This window comes from Urtica dioica, chromosome 3 (assembly GCF_054948205.1).
Source record: "Urtica dioica subsp. dioica isolate 48M chromosome 3, U.dioica_male_clone48M_v1_H2, whole genome shotgun sequence".
Taxonomy (NCBI): Eukaryota; Viridiplantae; Streptophyta; class Magnoliopsida; order Rosales; family Urticaceae; genus Urtica; species Urtica dioica.
This window is the reverse complement of record NC_142758.1, coordinates 17118147-17129333: the sequence shown is the minus strand read 5'-3', so window position 1 is coordinate 17129333 and position 11187 is coordinate 17118147. Positions and strand designations below refer to the sequence as shown.

At 40.9% G+C, this 11187-nt stretch overlaps 1 protein-coding gene across 2 annotated transcripts; it reads left to right on the top strand.

Moving 5' to 3' along the window:
- The first annotated feature begins 1946 nt into the window (after nt 1–1946).
- DCP5 (decapping 5) lies at nt 1947–9477 on the top strand. 2 transcript variants are annotated; one of them, XM_089609107.1, is made up of 8 exons: nt 1947–2226; nt 6812–6912; nt 7152–7232; nt 7355–8248; nt 8401–8463; nt 8553–8735; nt 8831–8941; nt 9037–9477. In XM_089609107.1, the coding sequence occupies exons 1-8, from the start codon at nt 2076–2078 to the stop codon at nt 9175–9177; spliced, it is 1725 nt and encodes a 574-aa protein (XP_089465233.1). In that variant the 5' UTR covers nt 1947–2075; the 3' UTR covers nt 9178–9477. The 2 variants fall into 2 exon arrangements, with proteins under 2 accessions (XP_089465233.1, XP_089465232.1); XM_089609106.1 differs by having other exon boundaries at nt 8828–8941.
- Nucleotides 9478–11187: the final 1710 nt, after the last annotated feature.

The following is an 11187-nucleotide window of genomic DNA, read 5'->3' as shown; positions in this document are numbered from 1 at the left end:
GCCAAGTAGGGAAGTCCCCTCCTTCTAGCGCCAAAATGTTGTCACTCGATTTCGGACAACTATTTAGGAGCTCCAAGCGGTTTGACCCAAGACCGGACCAAGTGGTCGCGTTTGAGCTAGAGTGTCCTAAACTCGGTATTCTGAGTTCTCCCTAGCTGTGATGTCTCTCTCTCATTCGTCGTTGATCCTGCAAGGAAAGGAAACGATGAACTACAAAGGAGAAACATAGGGGTTGCATCTGTTTACCTCTCCGACGCTCAACATTAGGATGATTGAGGTGGAAGAAAAGTGTTTAGGGGTTGAGAGGGCAAAAGTGAGGGAAACGAGTGAGTCAGAGGTTCGACATCATTTAAGGACTCAAAAATGGATTACCCTTGGAATAGAGACAAGGTCTCTATTTATAAACGAGGTGTGGAGTGCTTGGGAGAAAGAGATGGCTGACAGGGTCATCAGGGTGACCGCCCGGCCATGGTCGTTTGGTCGCTCACCCAGCCGCTCGCCCATGGCCGGTTGGCCCTTTGGTCAGCCGTCCGGCCATGGCCGGCTGGTCCTTTGGTCAGCAGTCCGACCACGGCCGTTGGTCTTGTGTCCAGCCATCCGGCCATGTCCGGCTGGTCCTTCGGCCAGTCGTCCAGTTGTGTCCAGTTTAGCGCCGTCCAATTGTGTCCGGATGGTCCCGTGTCCGGCCGCCTGGTCATGACCGGCCGGTCTAGCGTGCGGGCGTCTGGATGCCCGAGCGGCCTGGGGGTCTTTCGAGCGAGCTTGCTTTAGATAGACTCGACTCTCGAGCAGGAGGCGCGGAATTGAAGGATAACAAATATTTTTTTTAAAAAACTTTAACAAAAATCCATTCTAAAAAATATTAATAAAAAATTTATTTACAATTATTTACTACTTAGCATGCGTATAAAACGTAAGTATTCATACCAAACAATTTTAACCATACCATTATTTGAAAGTACAACTACAACGTGTTCCCACATTAATTAATTTGAAAACACAACATGGTTTATTGGTGGGGAACATTTTTATCCACCGCTGCATATTTTTTTGTGTAACAAATGTTTCCCATTTAATTTTTTCTTGTGGTCATCCGTCGTCCTCATTTTAAATTATTTTATGAGTAAATAACAACCTTTAATCTATCTAAAAAATAAAATAAAAACCCACTTTTTATTCAGCTTGCTTTTTCAGATGCTCATCTTCATCTCTTGTGACTTTATATTTATCCACGACTAAAACTTATAAAATAAATTCGAAACAGAAATTTAAGGGGTTGTTTGGTAGTTAACTCAAAAAGTTTTTGTTTTCTATTTTCTAATTTTTGTAGTTGTACTGAAAAATTATTTTGCAGTTGTTTTCAAAAAGCTGTTTGGTACAGTTTTCATTTTTGTTTTTGAGAAATTGAAAAAACTGAAAAACTGTTTGGTACTGTTTTCATTTTTGTTTTTGAAAAAATAAAAAAAATGAAAACTATTTGGTACACCTTTTGAAAAAATGAAAAAAAATGAAAACTATTTGGCGGTGATGGTGAAGCTCGGTGGTGATTGAAGAAGATGGCCGGATTTTTATTTTTATTTTTTCAAGTCTTGCGCGCGGGTGAGGAGAAAGAAGAGAGAATAGAAGAATTTTTTTTTTTTTTTTTTTTTTTTTTTTCCAAAAACATATTTTATTTGTTTTTAGTTTTCTTTACTTCTTTTTACAAAACAACTTCAAATTTTTTTTTTCCGAAAACACTTTACCAAACACATTTTTCAGTTTTATTTTCTATTTTCACATCTTGAAAAGTAAAAAATTCTTACCAAAGTAAACCAAGGGCATTGGAAATATTGCTCCAGTTCAAATCTCTCCTGTTTTGACACTTCACTGACATGACCAACGACTCCAATTTGGTTCCACGTGGCGTATTAGAATTGGTAGACATACATCGCCGAAAAGCCAAGAATAATCGATATTATTATTAGAGGAGGGTCCTTCATTTTTCCACAAAGACAAACCGATTATCGCTGAAGCCACTCCCAAACCCTACCATTTCTCTCTCTTCTGTGTTTCGATGCGTTGAGCTCTGAGACGCCATGGCTGCTCCAGAGAGTGCTCCGAGATCGAGCTCGGCGGCCGATTCGTACATCGGAAGCTTGATCAGTTTGACTTCCAAGAGTGAGATCAGATACGAAGGCGTACTTTACAACATCAACACGGACGAGTCCAGTATCGGACTTAGAAATGGTCTCTCTCTCTCTCCCTCTCAAGTTCGATTCTTTAGTGTGGTTTGACTTTGTTTGATTAGCTTTTTGGATGAGTTAAGAGGATTTAGTATACTGGATTTAGGTTAAGGTTATAGATTGGAATAGTGTTTAGCTTGTGACTTGAAACTTACGATCATGAATTTTTACTGAGATTAACTCGATGATTTTTGCTTCAACTTTTTTTTCTTTTTCCATTTCTACTAATTTATGTTCTGAAATTCTACTTTTGTGTTTGGAATTTATGAAGTTACATCTGCCTGTTATTTTCTGTTGGCCTCACCAGTCGTTTAATGAATTAGATTCACAGTGGAACTGCTATTTATTTTTCTGCTAGATAATTCATTACTTCCAGTTGGCTTTTCCAAGTTGTAGTGGGTCTCAAGTTCAAACGTTGAAACGAATAACGCGTGCCTTGTGTTATCTGGCTATTCGCACCCATTTTTTTTGCGGCGCTGTTGATTTTATCTTGTATTAGCTATTTTCTGATAGCATGATTGTGAATCACAAGTGATACAGGATTTTGCAATTGGTTGCTGTTTTAGAATTTTATTCAGTTCAAGTTTATGTAGTATATAGGCTAGGTCTAGTTGGTGTATATATTGTTTAATTAAGTTATGCAGAACTTTCACCATTGTCCATGTAGACATGCTCCTGAAAATCCAACTTTCACATCAGTTGAAACCTTATTATTAAATCAGGCTTTGGTGTTTGATAGTGGTGCAAGTTATGATCTGTTGTGTATATCTTTTGTATATGAGAGCAAAAATCCATAAATGCCATAAATAGGATTGGCTGGCTAAATATAAATAATTAAATATAGCATAACTAATTGATTTAGCAAATATACTAATTACTACTAATTTATTCTATATTTATTTACAATATTCTGACACTCCCTCTCAAGTTGGCGCAAAGATGTCTATCATACCCAAATTGCATCGAAACTCTTCAAACTTTGTCCTGTAAATGCATTTTGTAAGCACATCAGCGAGCTGTTCTGTTGTAGAAACGAATGGCGTGCAAATTTATCCTATTTCAAGTTTTTCCTTTATGAAGTGTCGGTCGATCTCCACGTGTATGGTGCGATCATGCTGAACCGGATTATGAGCAATACTGATTGCAGATTTATTGTCGCAGTAAAACTTCATTGGAGTTTATCTCCATTTTTAGCTCTTCCAAAATACGTTTAAGCCATATCCCTTCACATATTCCTTGTGCCATTGCCCCTGAACTCAGCTTCTGCACTGCTTCATGATACGACATGTTGTTTCTTGCTTTTTCATGTCACCAAATTTCCCCACACGAACGTACAATAAGCTGAAGTAGATCGGCGATCGTCTACATTTCCACCCCTGTCAGCATCTGTAAAGACTTCAATCTGCCGATCCTCACTTTTCTTGAAGATTATTCTCTTGCATGGACTCCTTTTTCAAGTGGTGTAAAATCCTGTACACAGCCTGTAGATGCTCTTCTGAAGTGCTGTGCATGTGTTGGCTAACAAGTCCCACAGCATAAGCAATGTCGGGTCGAGTGTGAGCCGGGTAAATCAGTTTTCCAACTAATTTTTGATACCTGGGTTTGCTGGTTGGAACTATGTCTTCACTCTTGCTGAACTTGTGGTTCGTATCAATTGGAGTTGCAATAGGCTTGCAACCGTGGAGACCGGTTTCGGTTAGTAGGTCTAGTACATACTTTCGCTGAGAAATTACTAATTCTTTTGAAGATATCGCCACCTCCATTCCTAGGAAATATTTGAGATTTCCCAAGTCTTTAATCTCGAATTGTTGAGCAAGAAACGCCTTTAACTTGACAATTCTGCCTCGTCACTTCCTGTCATGACCATATCGTTAACGCACACGATTAAGATAGCCATTTTACCTCCAGGACAGTGTTTGTAGAATGTGGTGTGGTCGGTTTGAGCTTGTTTGTAGTCTTGATCTTTCATGGCTCTAGTGAACCTTCCAAACAAGGCTCGAGGAGATTGTTTGAGTCCGTAGAGAGCTTTCTTGAACTTTCACACTTTCCCACCGGAGTTGCATGAGTACTTCCTCCAATTCTCCATTTAAGAAAGCATTCTTGACATCAAACTGTAATAATGGCCAGTCTAAGTTCACAGCCAAGGAAAGTAGAACTTGAACAGTGTTAAGCTTGGCGACGGGTGCAAAAGTTTCCTCGTAATCTAGACTGTAGGTTTGAGTGAACCCTCGAGCTACTAGTCGAGCTTTGTACCTTTCCACTTGACCCTCGGTATTGTACTTCACAGTGAATATCCACTTGCAGCCCATCACATGTTTGCCTTTTGGTAGTGTAGTCACTTCCCAAGTATCATTCTTCTCAAGGGCTTTCATCTCTTCTAAGGCCGTCTCTTTCCACTTCGGAATACTTAGCTTCCTGTATAGAGCTTGACATCTCATCATTAGTTATTTGGGTAGTGAAAGCCCTAAAACTAGTAGACAGGTTTTGATATGAGACATACTTTGCAAGAGGATATAGATGAAATTTTGTGCAGGTTCTAATTCCTTTTCTAATGGCTATGGTTCAGTGATCAATTCTCTATGAGGTTGAGAAGATTCTACTGATTCCTCATTTTCACAAGATTCTGTTTCTAGTGGTTCAGTGTTTAAATGAGGAGTATTTAAGAGAGAAGAATCAACACCTCGACCAATGCTTGGGGGTGACGATGGCAATGCTAAGGGCTCAAGCTCATCAGATCTCGAATAGACACGGAAATCACCAAGTTCCTCATTCGAATTAGGTTCAATATCGTTATAAGATGGAATAATATTATCTGAACTTTTCTCATTTGACTCATCAATACTTTTGGGTAGAACATTTACTTCACTTCTCAAAACTGATCATAAGTGTTGACCCCTTGAAGAGAAGTTTTATAAAAAAAGGTTTGTTTTCAAAAAATGTGACATCCATACTAATGTAGACTTTACCGAGCAAGGGTCAAAACATTTAAAACTTTTTTGTGTAGGTGAAAAACCAAGAAAGATGCACTTAATTGCTCTAGGATCTAGTTTACTTCTTTTATGATCATGAACATGTACGAAAACGGAGGAACCAAAAACTTTCGGAGGTAAGGTGGTAAAACATTTATTTTTTGGAAAATAATTTTGAAGAATTTGTATAGGAGTTTGATAGCTCAACTTTGCTAGACATTCTATTAATTAGAAAAATAGCAGTTAGTAAAGCTTCTCCCCAAAAACATTTTCGTACATTCATTGAAAACATTAAAGCTCGGGTAACTTCAAGAAGATGTCTATTTTTTCTTTCGGCAATTCCATTCTATTGAGGTGTATCGACACAAGAACTATGATGGATGATGCATTTTTCAGTAAAATTTTTTCCTAAGATGGTATTGAAATATTCTCTTCCATTATCTGTTCGTAACACTTTAGTCTTAGTTTGGAACTGAGTTTTAATCATTGTATAAAAAGTTTTGAAAGTATGGGCAACCTCTGATTTCTCTTTTAAGAGATAGATCCATCTACAAGTTTAACTTTTATCTGAGGAGATGCAGCTTAATTGGTGCGAGGTTCAAGCATGACCAAACGACGACTCTTCTCGGTGCACCTCAGCAAATACTTCCTTGGTGTTGGGAAGTGGCTCTCGCCCGAGTGTTCTCCCTCTGACTTCGTCTAGCTCTTTGTTTAGGCCCACCAAAAAAATCAAAGACCCTTTCTTTCTGTACAGTCCTCTGAAAGAGAGCACTGTCCTCAGGACCACTCCACTTGTAATCACAGTAGAGATCGAGTTCCTACCACAGTCTTGAGATCTGTGTAGTATTGAGTGACAAATTTTTCACCTTGTTTTAGCTGTCTCAGCTGAGTCTTGATCTCAAACAGTTGGCCTGAATTTCTGAGGTCATAATACGTCTCCTTTACGGCGGTCCAGATTGCGCTCGTTGATGGAAGGAATAAGTATGTTCGTCCCACATTTGCTTCCATTGAGTTCACCAGCCACAACATGATCATGGAATTTTCAGCCTCACCTTTCCTAGCTTTCATCGCCATCTTTTGGTTTGGCCGTCGTACCGGAGAGATAACCAAACTTTCATTTTCCCTGGACATAGAGCTTGACTGATTGGGACCATTCCAAATAATTATCTCTATTTAGTTTATGAGAAGTAATGGAATAACTCTGAAGAGAGTTGAGATTTGAGATGGGATTTGACCCACTGGATTGAAGAGATTCATCGGTTGAATCAGTGGTAGTAGTATTGGATTTTGCCATTTAGAATTGGCGGAAACCCTATAGAAGTGTTTGGCTCTAAGGCAGCTTTGATACCATGAGAGCAATAATAATTTAGCGGAATTAATTTCTCATTAGCAGACTCGGTATATATAGTGGTAGGATTACAGATTTGCCATAAATGCCATAAATAGGATTGATTGACTAAATATAAATATAATTAAATATAGCATAACTAATTGGTTTAGCAAATAAGCTAATTACTATTAATTTATTCTATATTTATTTACAATGACAGTATTGTATGCACAAATGTCAATTTTTTTAATAAGTTAACTAACATGTTTATTTCTTTATTGATGTGGCAGTTCGGTCTTTTGGAACTGAAGGAAGGAAAAAAGACGGTCCACAAATTGCTCCAAGTGACAAAGTTTATGAGTATATACTCTTTCGTGGGAGTGACATAAAGGTATTTGAAAGAGATATAATTGTGTCGAAGACTATCGTTTATATGTAGCAATTATAGAGGTATTCTTCCTTTTCTAAGCTTTTTCCAAAATCGTGGAAGTAATCTGTTACTGTTTTATTTGTTACCTTCTGGTACATTTTTTTTAAACTTTCGCTTCTTCACTGTGGCTATGATGTCTATAGCTTATGTTGACTGTAATAATTGAAAGCTTACCTAATATTGAGAAAAATCCCTTTCAGGATTTGCAGGTCAAATCTTCTCCACCTGTTCAGGCTGCTCAGCCAACTCAACCGATCAACAATGATCCAGCTATTATCCAGGTCCGGAAACAGATTTGTAATTTATTAAACAAGCTGTTCTTTGACATGGAAATGAAAAGGAGGGATTTCAATCATTTACTTTTGCCATCTTTCTGAGAGTAAAATGCGAATTTATTTGGCAGTCTCACTATACTCGGCCCGTTCCCACATCGACAACCTTGCCTTCTGCTGTCACGGGGCCTTTGCCAGACATCGGTTCCCAAACTGCTCAGATGGGACTTCCCGGGTCAAACTTCCAAGGTGGGTTGCCTTTGTACCAGCCTCCCGGAGGGAACTTGGGACCATGGGGCGGTTCGCCTCCTCCACCGGGTGCAAATGGTGGACTCCCGATGCCGATGTATTGGCAGGGATATTACGGCCCCACAGCCATGCACCAACAATCTCTGCTTCGACCGCCACCTGGCTTGTCTATGTCTTCTATGCAGCAACCGATGCAGTACCCTGCTTTCAATCCCCCTTTTCCCAACTTGCCCGAGGTTCCTCCTTCACTTTCTGTTGGTACTATTAGTTCCTCGGCTCTGACGTCTACCTCTGTGGCTCCGTTAACTCTTCCTCCAGCGCCTCCGTTTTCATTACCTTCTGAAACTCCACCTAGTGCAGCGCCTATCGTCCCTGCACCAAATCCTGCAATTTCTGCTCCCATGCACAGTGCTGGCTTGCCATCACTGTCTCCTCTGACTACTTCTACAGATACTAGAAAGCCTGATGCAATTCCTGCTGGACAACCTTTGGCATACCAAATTGTATCTCAGACTACTTCGCTTGGTGTTGGGGCGTCAAGCTCTGTACGCTCAGATACGTCTGTGCCTTCCCTGGTAACCCCTGGTCAATTGCTACAGTCTGGTCCAGCTCTTGTTCCCCCTCCTGTTTCTTCGGCCCCGCCTTCACAAGCTGTTCACAAGGACGTTGAGGTTGTTCATGTACCAGCCACGTCTTCAGAAGTCTCAGTGCCTGTTCCGGCAGAAGCTCAGCCGCCAATTCTGCCTTTGCCCACTCCTACTCGGGCTTCACCAAAGGTAAGTTGTGCCAAGTACTTAAATTGAATAGAAGAGAAGCTAAGCAGCACTGAATTCTTGAGGTTTATGGTTTCACATTCATCATTCGCTCTATTTTATCTTTATTTGTCCCGAATATCACGAGGTCTGACCGTTGATCTTATATCCTCAAGCCTAATGGAACTCCATTCCACAACCGTCACAATGGTTACAGAGGGCGAGGACGAGGACCCGGGGTAATGTGTTATTTTCGATCATTTGTACTAGCCTCTGGAGGGTGTTGATCGGACCTTGAATGAACTAAGAGATGTTCAACTCTGTGCAGAGCTCACGCCCGGTCGCAAAGTTCACCGAAGATTTTGACTTCATCGCGATGAACGAGAAGTTTAACAAGAATGAGGTTTGGGGTCATCTCGGCAAGATATCTAATCCCGAGGATGGAGAAATGAGCGACGAAGATGACATTCAAACTGAGGATGTCGCAAGCCCTTCAAAGCCTGACGCGAAGGTGAGACCAGCCACGATTTATGCTTGGTTTTAATCAAGGGGCCTAGAATCTTGATCAATCCTTATTCGTTGGTTTCCCATATTCATTGTCAGCAGACCGTGTACAACAAGGACGACTTCTTCGACTCCCTCTCCAGCCATGCGCTCGGAAATGGCCCTCAAAATGGAAGGACGAGGTACTCCGAGCAAATCAAGATAGACACCGAGGTAACATGCATTTATTCATCGTCTCCAATGTGACGTGTCACATGAGAACGGAAATTTTTGGGTCTTTTATCAACGTTGGAGTCTATTTGGTGCAGACTTTTGGCGAGTTTTCAAGGTATCGAGGCGGTCGTGGCGGACGTGGAGGCCGAGGCCGGGGTGGCTATTACGGAAGGGGATATGGTTATAATGGGAGAGGCCGTGGGCGCGGTGGTGCTCTGCAGGGCCACACCAACTAAACAAGTCAGAACCTTCCAAATGAATGTTTAAAAGTGCAGGCCATGCTAATATGTTGGTGTGTGTGTGTGTGTTTTTATTTTTATTTTTTTTAGAAGATAAATTTAGTGGACATTTGTTGCATCTTTTTTGTTTTTTCTTTCCATCTTTTAGGTTGTGCTTGTAGCTTTGTTATTGTCTTTAACAGCTCTGTTTGTGTAATATGCATTTCAGACAGAGGGGTTCTAGGTTGTAGCTAGTAAGTTGATGGCAATAACTTGGGGCATCATTCAGTTTATCAAAATAAAGTTAGGATCTTGATATTTTCTGCGTCTCATCTTTTAATAGGTAGTTCATATTGCTATTATAAGCTGGAAAAATTGTACAAAATAATCATTTGAAACTTATTGATTAGCAAAATAGCTAAAGTTTCAACTTTTCAGTAAAGAAGTCAAATTTACGTTTTAATTTTTTTTTTTAAGTTAGGATCTTGATATTTTCTGCGTCTCATCTTTTAATAGGTAGTTCATATTGCTATTATAAGCTTGAAAAATTGTACAAAATAATCATTTGAAACTTATTGATTAGCAAAATAGCTAAAGTTTCAACTTTTCAGTAAAGAAGTCAAATTTACGATTTAATTTTTTTTTTTTTTTTACAGTCAAGATTAAAATTTTTGACGATTAATATAAGTCATTTATCACTTTCAAAAAAATTAAACGTGGGATCAAAAGTTTTTTTGAAATCAGATTGCTGAACATTTTGACTATTTTATTTAATTAAGACAAACTTTGTTATTTTGTAAATTCATAACTTTAAATTGGCTATTTAGTTACATTAACTTTATAAGGTTTAGTTTCTTCTCGTCACCATGGGAGACCTCTTGAGGTCAAAGCAGTGATATGCTTTCATGAACTCGTGAACATTCAGATAGATAAAATAGGTCTTTTTGTCGCACGAAAATGAACAACTATTAAAAGCTTCGGGCCGTTCTACCCAAGATCGGACCAAGTGGCCGTACTCGAGCCAAAGATGTGAACTCGAAAGCCTCGAGCTGGGTTTCCTCCAGTCGGAGGGTTACTCAGAGGAGAGAAGGGGTGAATAGGGGTAGTGACCGTGCCTTTTGTGTAGGCTGCCTACGTACCCTTGTGAGCAGGGATTAGGTAAGAACGTAGTTCAAGACGTATGTAACGCTGAATGAGGGGCGGAGCCTGGAGGGTCTGCTCGTTGGAGGAGACAGAGCACGGAGGAGTCCTCGACGACATCTCAGAACTTTGGGATCGAGTGACCCGAGAGAGAATGTGTGTTTTCTCTCTTTTGGAAGTGTGGGAGACTCTCAGTTGAGAGTTCCTTGTCGTGGTGGAGGTTTCGGACGCGTAGGCGATTTCCAGTCGGAAATGCAGGACGTGTAGGTGATTTCTTGTCGGAAATGCAAGACGCGTAAGTGATTTCCTGTCGGAAATGGTGACACTAGACGCGTAGGCAATTTTCAGTTGAAAATCGCAGGAGCACTCGTGGGCTCGCGATTAATCATTCGATCGAGAGAGGCGGCGCTCGGGAGTCCCCGGGAGCGCTTCGGAATCTCTGAGAACGAGAAATCGAAGAGAATTTGTTTCAGGCCAAGGATGGCATCCATAGAAGCAGAGAGAAGTCTCAAGTTTCTTGAGAATGAATGAGTTGGATTTCCCCGCAATGAGAGGGGGTATTTAAAATAGTTGGAGAGTCTTAAAAGGCTTGTATTTCGTCCATGTGGGACTAGGAGTGCGCTTCGCCAAGAAGAAGAGCGCAGCACGCGTGCGCGACGCGACAGCTTCTTGGCGCGGCGTGCGGCCTGCATGGTGCGGCACGCCGTGTGCGACGCGCGCGCGCGCTTGCGCAGCTTGCTTGGAGCGCGCGGTGCGCGGCCTGTCTCATCGGTCGCTTGTGGGTGGTGTCGCACGAAAATGAACAACGATTAATTACCTCGGGCGGTTCGATCCAAGGCCGGACCAAGTGATCGCACTCGGGCAAAAAATGTGAACTTGTAGACCGAG